Source organism: Liolophura sinensis, chromosome 1 (assembly GCF_032854445.1).
Source record: "Liolophura sinensis isolate JHLJ2023 chromosome 1, CUHK_Ljap_v2, whole genome shotgun sequence".
Classification (NCBI taxonomy): domain Eukaryota; kingdom Metazoa; phylum Mollusca; class Polyplacophora; order Chitonida; family Chitonidae; genus Liolophura; species Liolophura sinensis.
The window spans coordinates 45,597,752-45,613,583 of record NC_088295.1 but is presented as its reverse complement, the minus strand read 5'-3'; the positions used below and the strand labels follow the sequence as shown (position 1 = coordinate 45,613,583).

The 15,832-nt window shown below is 39.2% G+C and overlaps 1 protein-coding gene across 1 annotated transcript; it reads right to left on the bottom strand.

Moving 5' to 3' along the window:
* Window positions 1-1,012: 1,012 nt before the first annotated feature.
* LOC135461513 (hormonally up-regulated neu tumor-associated kinase homolog A-like) lies at window positions 1,013-15,373 on the bottom strand. Its single transcript, XM_064738651.1, has 10 exons — window positions 15,140-15,373; window positions 10,815-11,107; window positions 10,218-10,273; window positions 9,938-10,091; window positions 6,294-6,421; window positions 5,382-5,474; window positions 4,384-4,658; window positions 3,597-3,743; window positions 2,682-2,913; window positions 1,013-2,223 (listed from the first exon to the last, which is right to left on the bottom strand). The coding sequence occupies exons 1-10, from the start codon at window positions 15,362-15,364 to the stop codon at window positions 1,841-1,843; spliced, it is 1,986 nt and encodes a 661-aa protein (XP_064594721.1). The 5' UTR covers window positions 15,365-15,373; the 3' UTR covers window positions 1,013-1,840.
* Window positions 15,374-15,832: the final 459 nt, after the last annotated feature.

Genomic DNA, 15,832 nt, shown 5'->3' with positions numbered 1-15,832 from the left:
TCCTCAGTACTGCGGTATATGCACACATATATGTGCGTACACCGCTGTGTTCCATTTTCCATACGGAACGCATAAATCGGCTTTAAGAACAAAGGTGATAAATATAGCTTCATAACAGCAGTCCACTGCATTAAATGCGTTTGCAGAAAAGAATGAAAATTGCACAGAAGCTTCAAATCGACATGAAATGGAGCTGTACTGAATTGAAAGCCTATATGAAAAGACAGTCAAGCGAGGCATTTTGCTCAGCGACATAACTTACGAGGGCGATGGAAATGCTATCTGGCACAGATAAAAAACGAAAGTTTCTTAAGCGCAAAACAAACAACGAAAGCTCAAGATAGTGCAGGACAAGTTAGTACATGTAGGCATTCTTAGACATTACAGGAGCATGTGTCAAAATTCGAAAAATAAAATACATGACATGCAACGGGGAATAAAGTCCAACATGAAAACAAAGAATTATACATGTACTAACTTTGTGCAGTATTATATGGATCTGAGGCCTGTCTTTAGAAAGCAGTCGTAACACTACACAGCAAGCGCAATTACCGTGTTGACGTATCTCTTCACTTTTTGTTGTTAAGGAAGTTACGGCTAGGCGCAATTTGCAGCTGCTTCGTAAAACAGACCCCCTGCATATAAGATGTTCAATAAATAACTATAATCGAAGTAATCTTTTAAACATTCCTAAAGCCCAAAACAACCTTGTTTTCCCGCGATTTCTTCCAGGAAAACAAAAATGAAAAAGGAAGAAATTAACTGCTCTTGAGCAACCTCAAATCTTCGACCGTTATGAAAACCCTTCGTTTATGACTGAAGTTTACGAAAATTCGACGATTATAAGATAGGTCTGTATGCCATGAGACCCAAAAATAGACCGTCGTAATAAAGATTTGCCCTATTAGAAAAGCCTTAAACTGAACACTTCATTTCTTCATTGAATGAATCGAAATGTGAAAACAGAAGAAATAAAATAAACCGAATAAATGTACTTTTTAAACGTCGCTGTAAATTGACATGCAAATAATAACGCATGACATGGCTGTTTAGCTGCATTGAATAGTTTTGCAATTGTTGCAAAGAAGAAAACAATTACAAACTATCTATGCACATTTTAAGTCATATAGGCCTACAATTCGTCAAGTAATATCACGCAGGATTGTATTAGGTTTATATACATCATAGATATTTTTTATGAGTGAGACATTCTTTATACGTGGCGCTAAACAACAATCAAATCAGGTCAAATAAATATATAAATTATTAATTTGGCACAAGCTGCAAAGTTCACAAGCAATGAAGTTCCATAGCATTAGTTTGTCCTCATCATCGTTGGTGATATTGCTATGGAAGGCAAGGTAACATTGGAACTTTTTGTTGACGTGGATTTGTCCGAGTGATCCGTTGCGCTTCTAGAGTTCTTGGAATCGGTTGACGAACGAGGAGAGATAGGCGAAGTGATACCATCTCTAACGTAGCTTGCTTAACACAAGGCTGTGTCTCTCTCGATGGTGAACTAGGTGGCGGCTTTGTTTTGCTTTTCGTTACGATACCCCCACACTTTTCAAGAAGAATTTCCTTTGGGTCGTAAATGTCTCTAGACAACCTGCCTCTGGCGCTTGGAAGCCCCGCACTTTTGCTGATGTGAACTCGGGAATACGGAGTGTTAACGAGCTTTTCACCATGGATCAATCGGAGATCCACCATTCCATGCTTTCTCCGAGGCGAGAAAGGGGCCGGTGATTGAACAGTTGAAGACTTGCTTGGCGAAATAGACTTAAGGGTACTGATATGTTGTTGGCATGGACTTTGTAACAACGAATTATCTTTATTTTGCTTATTGTCCAACAGAAACCTCTTTGTCTTCAGGTTTTAGAGTAATTGGAGACTGAGACGACTCTGGCGGTCCCGTTTTCCCCAACTTTCTCGCTGTGTTTATCACAGATACTTTCCGCTGCTTGGCATACATTGTCGTTCCACTGCTCAGGTTGTTGTTGTTGCGGTCTACTGTTTTTCGGAATTCACGGAGAGCTTGGTGGTGAGTAACATGCTTGTACAAACGCTGGCGTAAGTGGGCCTGTTTGGGTAGAAGCTCCGATAAAATTGTCCCTGTGTACTTGGTGCCGATGACATGCGGAGTAGGTGGATTTGCCTTATTCATGCCAGACACAGGCGTAGTTACCTGCTTGCTCTCATCACTCACCGTTCGTGGCGAAGGCTCTGTGAACACATTAAAAACGTGTAAATTACCTTCTTTCAAATGCGGACACTGATGGATTGTTTACTTGTCAGCTTGTCATATACATTAGAGACTGCGAAAAGCTGAAGAAAACTTCGTCTTGGAATCCCGCTGAATAGGTTATTGTTTGGTAAAAGTGTTCAAGGCTTCGTGGACGAATGTGAAATGACAGTCCATTAAAACTTTTTGGAGTATGAGGTTTCTGAGGGTTAAGCCATTACAGCAAACACATGTTTATTGCATAGGTTTCATTGAAAACGACGCACAACAGCATGGAATTTAGGATAGCATAGCGTCGCTTTAAGAGCTTCTACCAAAACAAAAATTTATAACAGAAAGGCATTCCGGTTTCCTCCGCACATACAGTTAACCGTTGGCATACGAAATCTTAAATACGGTATTAAACATCAAAAATACATAAATCAATCAATAAATTTACCATGGCTAGAACTGGAGTCTTTGTTCTTGATCTCTTCATGGATATTTTTGACAGGGTCTCCAGGAGACATATCAATGAGAACGATGTCCTTCTCTACCAGGTGCTTCTCCTGCTCCTTTGTTTTTCCTTGCTCCATTTTTGACTCTCGTTTCCTCACTTTTATTGCGGTTCTCATCTGAGGTATGTTCCTCGGGCTCTCCTGCACATCGAGTGATACTCCAGTCGAGATTTTCTACCATAAAAATGCAAAGCTGTATTACACAAAACTTTGAAAATCAATTGCAAAGTTTTTCAGTATAGGAGACATAAAATGCACGGGAAACATATGAATATAATCAAAGACGTACAGCACAGAGAGTAAAACCAGAGCAGCGATAACAGTAAGATAGATGGCAAATGGCCACACGTAAATTGTCAGTTTACCACAATCAGTATTCATGTTCAAAACAGTTCAAGTAAATGCTTAAATAGTAGCAATTTACACGTCTCCTAGCACCATGGCTTAAGCAGAATTAGGTAAATGAATAAAAATGCAGTGATGTTCATTGCAATTTATTAGATGTCACTGGTTTAGAATTACTCAAAATCACTTCAAAATGGCCTCCCAGCTATGAGGAATATGAAAGTGTGTCCGAAAATTACAGTTCTTAAAACTTCGACAAAAAAACAAAACAAAAAAACGCGATGAAACTGGCAAGCTCGATGTAATCACAAATGGTTGGTCATTCATTGTGGGAAAGCAAAGTATCCGGTGCTCAAACTCCAATACCACCGCAGTGAACATCAATATGCTTATTTAAAGTAAGTGCTCAGAGCATCAATTGGAACTTAACTTTTCTTCTTAACAGACGCAGTCATATACTAGATGTTGGCTGGTTTCAGAGGGACACTAGCCTGTGAGTAAATATAACTTACCAGCTCTATTATTTTCGGTTCTAACGTATCTTCCTTGACCATATGTATTCTGCCTGGACGTCTGTTTCTAACCTTTTGTAGACTTCCAGGAGTTACTGGTCCTGCGATTGCCGTCTGTGCCTGTCCAGCCACAACATTCGCTGGTTTCTGCGCAAAGCAAAAACTAAACTCAGTGCAAAGCACTCGATAAAAAAACATATTGATAAAATTCCGATTAACCTTCTCATTGGAAATTGACAATCTTGATTACAAGAGAAAAGTTCTCTAAATATGTGAAGCATGTAAATTCGTCAAAAACAGACATTTTAATCATACATGAATAGTTAAACACGAAAAGCCTGTTCAGGATTATACAATGTCTGCCCTTGTAGAGGAATGCTAACAGTTTCATTTGAAATGCTAGTATGCTACAGCGAATGAGCCACTATCGTACTAGTGCACAAAACATTCACAAAAAGTAGACTGAACTGATTATCCACAAAATGAACGAAAATATGAAATAACTATGTATTCTGTTTCTATCTTATTTGCAAATCTTCCGTTAAATCCGTTCCCCGAAGGATGATGGGATGCATTGTCGTTGATCTAACGGATTAACACGTTCTTGACAACGGATTAATTCGTTCATAATCAGAAATGGATTAATCTGTTAGATGGACAAAAATGCAATCCGTCATCACTTAGGGAGCGAAGATTTTTTCAGGTTTGCCAATTTGCGACTAAGGAGATGGAATGGTATTCAAAGATCAGTCTATCTCACTTATTGAATACATGCCGACATATATACCTTTAACAAAAGTGACATCCTGTTTTCTTTATTTCTGACCTCATTGGCTGGTACCTTGCCACGAACTCTTTGAAGGGCTTTGTACTTGTCGAGTCTGTGTTTAAACAAGTGGTACATTGCTGTTTGAGGTCCGGGCATGTTGCTTGTGACGTGCCTCATGACGTCACTTATGCGATATCCATGGAAATCCGACATGTGATGCAGGATGTCGTCACAGATTTCTTCCGAGCGGATTCTGTTTGGACAAGGAATGGGTTCCAGGGGCCTGTTTTTACCTGGTGTTGAGAAAGCTAATTAGACATTTATGGAAAATAATTTTTTTTATTATCGTAGCGAGCAGAGAATATGTAGGGCTATGGTTCAATGGTGCAATCAAAAGGCAACATTCCAGGAAATCCTCTTATGTGACTGATTTCGAAGTACCCTGAAATTTGCATATTGTTCTCTTGTAGCCTATATATGACAGTAACCACAGAGAGGCAGAGAAATACAGAAAATTATGGAATTGGCTTGGTTCCAGCTGTCCAAACACGGCAGCCTTCAAGTAGGCCTGTACACAACCGATAGGCATATACATGCTGAAATAAAAACGGCTATTTTACCTCTCCAGTAGACATGTCACATGTTTTCTATAAAGCACCAATGTTTTGAATTATTTACTGAAAACCCCGAACTTTAACAAATACGCATGAATCTATAGTCCTAGCATCATGCATATGTAACGCGTTTAGGGATAAGACGTCTGCCCTCAAATAAAAACAGGCGTTTGCACATTAATGCGAATGTTTTTATATTACATGTTATGCGTGGTTAATATTTCAGTGATATCTCACTTAACATAAATTCGTAAAAAAATGATGAAGACGTTAAAAAATTCTGATTATTATTTTAGTCTCAACATGGCATCAGAGTTTTTTCTTTTAAACAGCACCAGGAATTCATTTTAAAATATATTTATATGCAAAGATAGCGTTTATTATCACGAATTTTTGTCTTACCTTCAGAAACCCACGGGTGCTTCATCGCATCTCCCAGTGACAATCTTTTCTCCGGGTCGGGAGTGAGGAATTTCCTCAGCAGATCACGGCATTCTGAAAAGTGTTCAGAGCCTATTTAAATAACAGTGGTATTGTTCAACTATGTACACGGCATAGATTAAAGTCTGTGCACGATAGAATGTTAAACACTTGAGTAAAAGAATTTTACTTCCGCTAGGTGTTCCAGTTACACCTCATACATATTCCCGAAGGTTGAACGTTTATGTATTCTCACGGTCGTGGCTCGTAGACAGGTCAATTCAGCTTGGGCCCGAGCCGCCATTATGCGGTGAAAGGCGCATGCCCCCATTATATTAACATGTATGGACAAGGGGGCCTCCGTGGCTCAGTTGGTTAGCGCGCTAGCGCAGCGTAATGACCCAGAAGTCTCTCACCAATGCGGTCGCTGTGAATTCAAGTCCAGCTCATGCTTTCTTCCTCTCCGGCCGAACGTGGGAAGGTCTGTCAGCAACCTGTGGATGGTCGTGGGTTTCCCCCGGGCTGTGCCCGGTTTCCACCCACCATAATGTTGGCCGCCGTCGTATAAGCGAAATATTCTTGAGTACGGCGTAAAACACCAATCAAATAAATATGTGTGGACAAACCAGAAAACGATACAATATGCGCATGGTACTGTAAAATACAGGCTAAACGGTTTAAAAGGTATTCCACTACCTCACCTGCCACCTGCTGACCATCATCTCACTTGTGGTCTGCCCTTCGCTCATCATTAGCACACTTGTGGGCTGCCACTGGCTCACCAACATCACACGTGTGGTCTGCCCCTGCCCATTCAACAGCTCACTTGTGGCAAGCTGCTGACTTTCAATTGCAAGTTATCTAGTATGCTTAGGCCCATATATATATATGTACCTCTTGTAAGGTAGTCTGGCACAGGGTTCATCTGTCCGGTCAGCATTTTATTGTGGAGAGTTTTTATGTTGAAAGGTTCCACGGTGAAAGGCAAGCTACCAGTCAGCATAGCGTACATATTCACACCTCTGAAAATTTATCAAATACATGTATGAAAATGATTTTATTCCAAGCCGTCATATTCTTCATGAAGATAATGAGCCGACAGACTGTGTCCTGCGCTCAAGTGGAAGGTTCATAATATAAACGAAATATATTTGAGTACGGCATAATATACAAATCAATACTTTGTTGTCAATATACCTTAGTCAAGGTGTTATTCTAACTGTTCATGCAAATGCATCAACAGTAACAATTTACACGCCCCCTTGTACTATGACTTAATCAGAGTTTAGCAGAAAATGCATATATTTTCGTTCAGTGTTCCCGGATGGCCATGTATATGAAGGCCTGGACTCTACACCAGTATCTGAAACTGTATTATATCCACATATATTTAACGAAATTTTATCAGATCTTCAAATATATTGTTTCCAAAGCGTGTAGAGGCTATGTAGGTCACATTTAAACGTGCAGGAAAATACTGGATACATTGATAGAATCTGGGCTTCTAATGTTATTATATGTTAAATGTGATAAAAAATGGCATTTTCGATAATTCTATTCCAGTGAAGTCAAATAAATTAAAATTAACATTACTGCAATTTTTTAAAACAAATTCTGCTTAAGTCATCGTGCTGGGGGAGTCGGGGTTGGGGTGGGATCGTGGGCTTGGGTAATTTGCTAATATTTGAGCATTTACATAAACAGTTGAAATATAAACCCTAACGGCATGAGGTAAATTGACAAGCGGCCGTATTTCAGCGGTTACGTGTGACCATTTGCCAATTATTACACAGTCCTCGCAGCCCTGGATTGACTCCCTAAGCTGTAAGTCTTATATTTTTATTATTTATTCTCAACGACATACTAGTTCTTCTATCTTACCCGGTATTCATTTCATTTCAGGGCATACAGATCCCTATGTGAACGTTTTAAATATACATTACTAATTCCACGCGCCGTTGTTAAAACGAACTACTGGGAAACCAGCGATTTGCACGTATATCTGTAACCAGGAAAGGTACATTGTCCAAAAAATTTTTTGGGTAATACAGTGTATTTTAAAAAATGCAATATAAAAACTATACTACACTCAATGCTTCTTAAAGATACATGCTGTTGTTTTAACTACTAGCCTCTAGCCTAGATCCACTAGCCTCTATAGTACAGATAATTTTATTGGGCATCCAGTTGCAGGCAGATGAAGACCGCGCAGGTGCATTTATGTACCAGAAACCATGGGTTCCCAAAACCTTTCAGTTTTACCGACAATACATGGTCTCAGTGGGATTGAAATTCTTTGAATTCTTCATCCGGAATATTACTGTTCCATGAGTTGTGTATATTTTCGAAGGGTTGACACGTTAAGTCGTGAATTCGAGCCTCACACGAGCCAGTAGTTTCGCTGGTCACGATTTAGCATTGGAAATTATATCTGCCCTTAGTCCTGCATGTGTTGTGTATTAGCAGTGTATAAGCAAAGCGAGACTGTCGTGTCCTAACTCAGAAAGTTAACTAGGTAACCTGATAGGGCATACTGTAGATGCGTGAGTTCAGATTTGTCTTAGTAATTTGAGAGACGATCCGTTCAGTGCCCGGATCAAGTTCCATGGAATTAAACTCGCCCCCGTGTAATTATTTAAATTACGAAACAGGTGTGTGTAAAACGATGGTGTATGAGATAATGGGCCCTATCCTATTCAAGGGGCCTTTGAGTACATTGAAAACAGTGTTTTCCAAACCGAATCTATACCAGTCTATTGAAACTATATAGTCTTAGACGAATTCTAACGCCACCGGTTTCATTGGTGACAGAGAAGTATATGCCAATGATTTTATGTCTTCTTTACGACGTTATACAATTTCGCTGTCGTCGTTTTAACGAAATGGGGCACTCCGGCTTTCTGACTTATATGGCAGCCGAGATATAGCCGAGAGATTGTTGAGTATACAATCAGGTACCGAGAGTGACGTCACAAAACCTAGGAGCTTTCCCGTACTAAACGGTATTAAACAATGTGACCCTGAGAAAATACAAACAAAAACGCCTGATACCCAACCAAAGAGTATCAACTGTGTTCCGCGTTCAAAGGGCCACTCATCTGGTGACGACATTTTGCCATGGTATAGCTGCTGAGAGTGACGTCACAAAACCTAGGACCTCTCCCGTACCATCGGTATTAAACAATGTGACAATGAGAAAATACAAACAAAAACGCTCGATACTCCACCAAAGAGTATCAGGTCTGTTCCGTGTTCAAAGGGCCTGTGTTTCTTCCAGTTTGGCGCTCGGTCAGGGCTATTCGTGGACACAAGCGTCGTGTTATAGAGGTCACACTCATCTTCGTCCTCCATAGGTGTAAGCATTTGGCCTAGTTGGTTGTACCGACTTTGGGGAAATAACCGAACATAGCAGGGCCTTTTGCTTGATAACAGGCTCTTTCATTCACATTTTGGGAAGACATTTTCGTACTAAATCTGGCATTGCTAAGAAAAAGTAATGCAAAGTCTCAATACTTTTCTTCAAGCATTGACGCTCCCGAGACCATTTTCTTGCCAGCTCACCCTCACAAGTTACTGTAGTGTCCTGCCCAACATGTGTGCATTGTGTCACGGGCAGCCGTTTTCAGCTCCCTGCTCATAAATGTGTGGTCCAAAATGCATCAGTTTAACACTTAAACTGACAATCCAATTTATTGTATCGATATCTGTCTATCCACTAAGAGAAATAACCTAATAGGGTTTTTTTTTTTGCCGTAACAGCCAGTTATCACTTGACGCTTTCAGCGCTAGTGATTCGCCTAGTTAGCGACTCGAAGTGACTTTTGTCCGTCAGTGCCATATCCCCAATGCTGAACTTTATCTTCTCGGCTTTCAAAAGTTAATAGAATTTTTTTTACACATTTTTATGTGATAACTGTGCCGTGTGTATCATTTATTCTATGTATATATAGTGGCAGACTTTATGATCACTTTAAGACCAAAGAGTCCTACTTTTATCATGTGACTCGTAAAAACTGTTGGACAACTCACATCTCACGACGAATGAAGCACAAATGACCCCTATTTTGATATTCACAATCTTTCATCACCTGAATTTTTTTCCCACCTTTCCTTTACACTGAATGAATTTTCCCTGTGTTATAGTATACGTCATCAAAAATAGTTGTTTATGATTTCTCATAAGTCACATGGGACAGTAGGACAATTTTTTCACCCATTTTAGCAATTAAAGAGTTCGAACTAGAAACTCCCCTACCGCGTGGGAGGAGACCCTATATGATAACGTATATCATTATGCAGTAGGGAATTTCTGCATTTATATATGTACATAAGTACGTATATGTATATATGTATGTATGACCGTCCTTCTATTTCTCCACTACTCTTCATCATACCCACTTCAAACTTGTTCGGTGTGTTTCTGAGGACAAAAGGAAGTCCAGGGTCGAGTATTGGAATGCGTAGTGCGTATGCAAAAGACATCAAATGTACAACCTATTTGTAGGCTAAAATGAATAATACAAAAAAATGGCCCTTACATGCTCCATGCATCCACTTTTGTCCCATAGTGCTTATGCCCAAGCAATTCTGGCGCAGCGTACGCTGGGCTTCCACACTGGGTGACACAAAACTCTTGCATTCTTTGTCCCTCTCTCATGGTAGAGCCTCGTATGCTATTGCTAAGACCAAAATCTGAAAGGAAAAGGGAACTGTTTTAGGCCTGGGTTTCATTTCCACATGAATGGTATTCCTTCCTAAACAACAACGTATTTTGTTGTTGATGATTAAATTAAATTAAAAGAAACATTTTATACTTACCAATAAGTTTAATGTCTCCATTTTCATCCAAAAGCAGGTTTTCGACCTTCAGATCTCTATATAAATAAAGAATAAATTTAGTTAGATCGATTCATTAAGTGACATAACTAGTAACTAGTAATTAACCATTAAAACAAAGAACTGTCTTGTCAAAATTCCAAGGCAAATCAAAATGGGTCAACATTCTATAATACGTCTATTATTCGAATATGAGTAATTCTAGCATAAATTTACAACGAAACACCGACTGTGACCTGGCATATGTGTGTAAATGTATATCTATATTATACTGATCTACACACTCAGAAACCTACAAAATAACTAATTTACGGCAAAATTCCAGATGCTATGAAAAAATAGTCTTGCGTCACTTGTGCGACAAAAGACCCACCTATCAGTTTTGCATAAAATAGAGAGGAAGTAAATCCGAACATTGATCTATATTTCGGCTACTATGTTTGTGCCATTATCACCGAAATATGTACAGAAAAGAATACATAAGCTTATATACATTTATACACAACCAAAATATAGGTCCACTATGACTTAATGTTCGGAGTTACTTTTCTTCTATTTCGCTTCTCTCCAGATTGTTACCTATGAAGAATTCCCAAGCGATGTAAGTAGTCCACAGCGGATATGATCTGGCGGATGTATTTCTTCACCTCTTTCTCGTTCAGGCGTTTCTTTTGACAAATATACTCCATGAAGTCTCCGCCTCTGCACAGCTCAGTAACCAGGTAGTAGCTATTTTCGGTCTCCATGATCTCGTACAAACGGATGATGTTCGGATGGTGCACCATCTGCAGCAGTTTACCTTCCCGTCGCATGTTTTTACGGACATAGCTGTCCTCTTTGGCCCGTTTTTTGTCCACAACCTTAATGGCAACCTGTACCAGAGAAGAATCATACAAATGCACTAAAAATCATGAATCAAAACGGCCGAACCGATCACTTTGTATCCTAGAGTGGCGTACTGGATTACCGGATCAACAATCAGTGGTTACAAAATCTACAGAACGTTCTCGAAGATCGGATAATACTTGGTAAATGTCTTGCCTGGCATGATCACCATTTTGGTTTGATTACTTTAGTGTTGTTGTTTTTGAGCTCTTCATGCAGGTCGTTGAATATTTAAAAATTAAAACAACCTCTGGAGACTGAAAAAGTGGCAGTGTCTAGTGTAACAATGATGACATGTACACATTATGGGCATGTTTGCGTGAGAACTATGTCGCAATTATGATTTCGTTTTCTGAGAATTATGACAAAAATTGATAGTCGTGGGTTTCTCCCGGAAGCTGGTTCCATCCACGCTGGCTGCCGTCGTATATATATAAGTAAATTATTCCGAAGTGCGGCATAAAACACCAGTCAAACAAATACGGAAATAAATCCACATGTATATGTACACCATTGTATGTTAAAATCAGGACTACAGGTTCTTCTGTACAGGCCTGCACATGTATATGCCTAAATTTTGTCTAAAACTGACACTGGCAGGAATCATGGGCAAACTACATCTTGGTGTTTCTGTCAAATCAGTGACTTCCAGATCATAAGGGCAGTGTAGATCAATCCGCGTTTGCTGTAGCTATATAACCCCTGATAACTATGTCGTAAATGTGAAATCTGAGCAAACATTTGTGGCCATAAAACCGTACCAGCTATACGCTGGCTATTGGCATGAGATGGATGATATTGCCGTCAACTGCCGACAAAACAAATACAAAAGTCTTTCATAATGCATGGAATTAGTTGTGAACAACCGTTCATGAGTGACAACGTGGGAGGTGTTTAGCGCGACAAATGTTGAGTAGACGGCTAAATCATCAAGCAACCTCCTTAAGCGGCAAAATCTGCGTCGGCACGGATGTATGACACTGCATAGTTTCCGTTTGTGGAGGCGTAAGCAATGATGACTTTTGTAACTTCTAACTTCAAACTACACTTAGTTTACCCATTCTAGTTTGAAGTTACAAGTTACAGGTTGAACTAGGGCGAAATTTGCACACAACCTTGCTGTTTAACAAAGTTATTTATAAGATCAGATTTGATGAATCTTTCATTCTTTCATTGATCTACAAAAATTTATACCATCTACACTAATGTATATGTGCTTTCTCCGCAAGCAATTTGCCTGTATGTATATAATGACTATTTTTAGACTATCTGGTTGCATGTGCAGTGGGGATCGTCATACATGGGTAGGTGGGATTGTGGGTGTAAATTCTGTAGGATTGTTGGCGGTAAAGATTTGCCAATATACTTTCACAGTTTTCTGTGATAATTATTGAATTTTATAGGTAATGCTATTGAACATTTATTACGTAGCTTTGCAAACATTCACAAAAAACATTCACAAAATCATTCAAAACATTCGGGGATATATTTAGGCCTACGTGCTTCACGCAATGCAACCAACATGGACAGCAAGCCAATCCGAAAAGCTGTTATGCCTAAAGAGACTGAAGTAGAGGATAGTAGTGATACGCAAATATCTTGAAAACAGTATGGTAAATAAACATATAGTCATTAATCTCATATCAGACTTTTGCTACGAAAATTAAGAATAATTAATTTGAAAATCATTTTCAGTATTGCGTCTTTTTATTGGCTATATAATCAAGTATGCAAATTAGTGGACACAAGTCTTTTCAGATGTTTTGTTATTTGCAACTTCCCTCCAGCAGATTTCACTGATCACAAACTTTCACACATCGGCTTGATAGAGCAACCGATTCACCGATTGTGTGATTGTTATAAAATTGCCTGCTTTCTTCGTATCCACATCTACAATTTATAATATATAAACTGAGCATATTCTTATCTTGCTGAAGGTTTAAAAGAAAAAACACTAGACGTTCATGGATGAAGTACTAGTATTTCACATCCAGTTTTGAAGTGATTTTCACATCATTTCACAACTTTCTATTTATGTGATGCTGCATAAAAGAGATATCGGCGTTCAGGGCAAACTAAAACGCGCTGAGGTATGGGGAACACTTAAAGCACTAATTATTAGGTTTAAGTAATGATTTATTTTCTATAACACGATAAGTGGTTAGGCTGTTTTCCGTTGATGGCACCTGAACTCTGTTCTGCCTTTTCGCCATACACACGCATGTATATATCCCATGACCTCGTCAGAATTCAAGATTCAACGTTGATTTATATAGTTACCAACCTTATATTGTTATAGTCAGAAAAAACATGACTGTGGGCGTTTAGGCCCGATTCTACCATTCTTCAGACATAACTATAGTTATATTATTTGTTTTAATTGTCTTAAGACAAAGATTGTCTCAAAATTTTTAAGTTCCATAAACGTTATAACTAACTAAGGCCGTTGTTTCTAAACATCAAGTCGGCGGACTAAAGCTCACATTAGCATTGGTATGGTTCCTATACCAATCGAGCCTTTCTGATAACAGCGTCATTAGCCAGCGTCATGCAACATTAATGAAGGGTTATCATAGTAAATCCGTTCACAAAATAGCACAGAAGGCCCAGTCTGTACACTATGCCAGCATCACGCGCTGTGCATACACTATATACTCTGGACAATGGACTTTCTTCTGGCGATATAATATTTCAAATTAAAACTGGGACAAAGGAGGCAGATTTACAGCGGCTAGTTCCGTTGTTATCCACAACAGGCCATAAACACAACAAATTGTTCTCTGACACACATATTAAAAGCTCATTTATTGGAGCGCTATGTCAGGGCGACGTGCTTCGTTATATATGGTTTTCTTGAAAGATTCCTGAGCATTTAGTTGATACACTCGGTAATACTCCATACATAAGGTAATAAAAGGACACAATGCAATCTCGGTCAGTGGGCCCTTGTTTGCCCTTGGTCCTCTAGTTCTCATAAGGTATTAGAATCCCAAAATGAAGGTCAAATCACCGAACTGCTGGCCGAAGGCATGGGTGTGTATAAAACGGCCTTAGAACTTTACACAGTATCGTATTTCTGGGCGTCTAAATATGGAACACGATTTAAATACAATTACAAACAAGTTTAGACTGTATAACATGTATGCGCAAACACAAACAAAGCCAAATAGCACAAGCATTAACTCGATAAATCCCACACAGATATTATTCCGCACTGCCGATCATATCAAATTGTCAATGACAGAATACTGGGATAGGTTTAACGGGAATTGACAGTTTATATACAAAACTCATTGAAACATTGTCTAACAAAGAACAGCGCGATATAGCGAAAGCTCGTGCGAACTTTTGTCCGAAGCAAAGCGGCAAATCTTTAGAACAAATATGGCGACGTAAACAGGAGTGTTTGTAAGGTGGTTAAAGCCTGTCGGAGATTATCAGACGGTTTGATACATAACAGATCCTTTGACTATTTGTCTCTCAAGTTATACTCTAGACTATATTCTTATTAAGCGGCTTAAATTATAATTTGAGTATTTTCGTACACATATAGACATCGCGCAAAACACGGTACTTAAACATGAGGGTTTTGTTCACACATATTTTCACACGCTGAAAACTTTTGTAGTACAGAGCTACACATGGCAAACACTTTTGTATGTACCGAAGTGAAAGCATTAATAAGAAAAGCCACAATACAGTAAAAAGAATACTCTGCTATTTTAAACAAAGTCTACTGTCTAAGTGATGCTAGAATCTATTCTCTTATTTGAACATAAATCATATTTAACATAATATCCTGTTGGTCTGTCATTTCCTTTATGCTGAATTAATATAATACGTGTTCCACATTTAACAGAATATTCTACTGCAGCACCAGAATACTATGCTGCACAGGCGGAATACTCTTCTGCAATAACAGAATAATCTTCTGCAATAACAGAATACTCTGCTGCAATAACAGAATTATTTAAAAGATTATTAGTTCGGGGAGTACTTTGATCTAACTGTATGCATACCTTTTCTCCAGTAAGAACGTGAAGTCCTTCCTTGACTTTGGCGAACGACCCTTCTCCCAGAGTTCGACCCAGCAAATAATTCCCCACTCTCTTGGTGTGGGCAAAGTTCTTGATGGTTTCTTTGGACACCTCGGTCACTTTAAGTGGAAGATGCTGCATGATCGACGGAATTTTGGTGTCGTTATTTCCCTTGGCGACTACCCTGGGGGAAGAACAAGACTCCATCCCGGTTGACGTCTTCATGTTGGTATCTCAGGGCAGCGAGCACCTGTGAAAATCAACCCGATTCCAGTAGTCGACAGATGACCAACTGACGGCTAGAGCTGGATGTGATGTAGCTAATTAGAGGGCTGACGCCGATTCAGTAACTATGAGCTTGTATACGTATGATTAAAGTATCCTACCTTTGAATCTTTAAGCCCAGGGCTCTAGCTATTTCATAATTCGTCGTCTGAAAGACACCAGATCTTTCAGCGACCACTGCACCTTGAACATGTGTATCGCCGGTACTTCACATGACATATAACTCTCCACTGTTGGTCCGTGATCTCAGCACGGTATGCAAATACGTTTGGCCGAGAAAGAGGCGCAAACGTGTTGAGGTCAGAGTAAAGCATATAGATTAGCAGGTGTGTAATGTCAGTACACTCAGTGATAAATCATGACAGAGTATAAACACTTATAGTGGGTTCA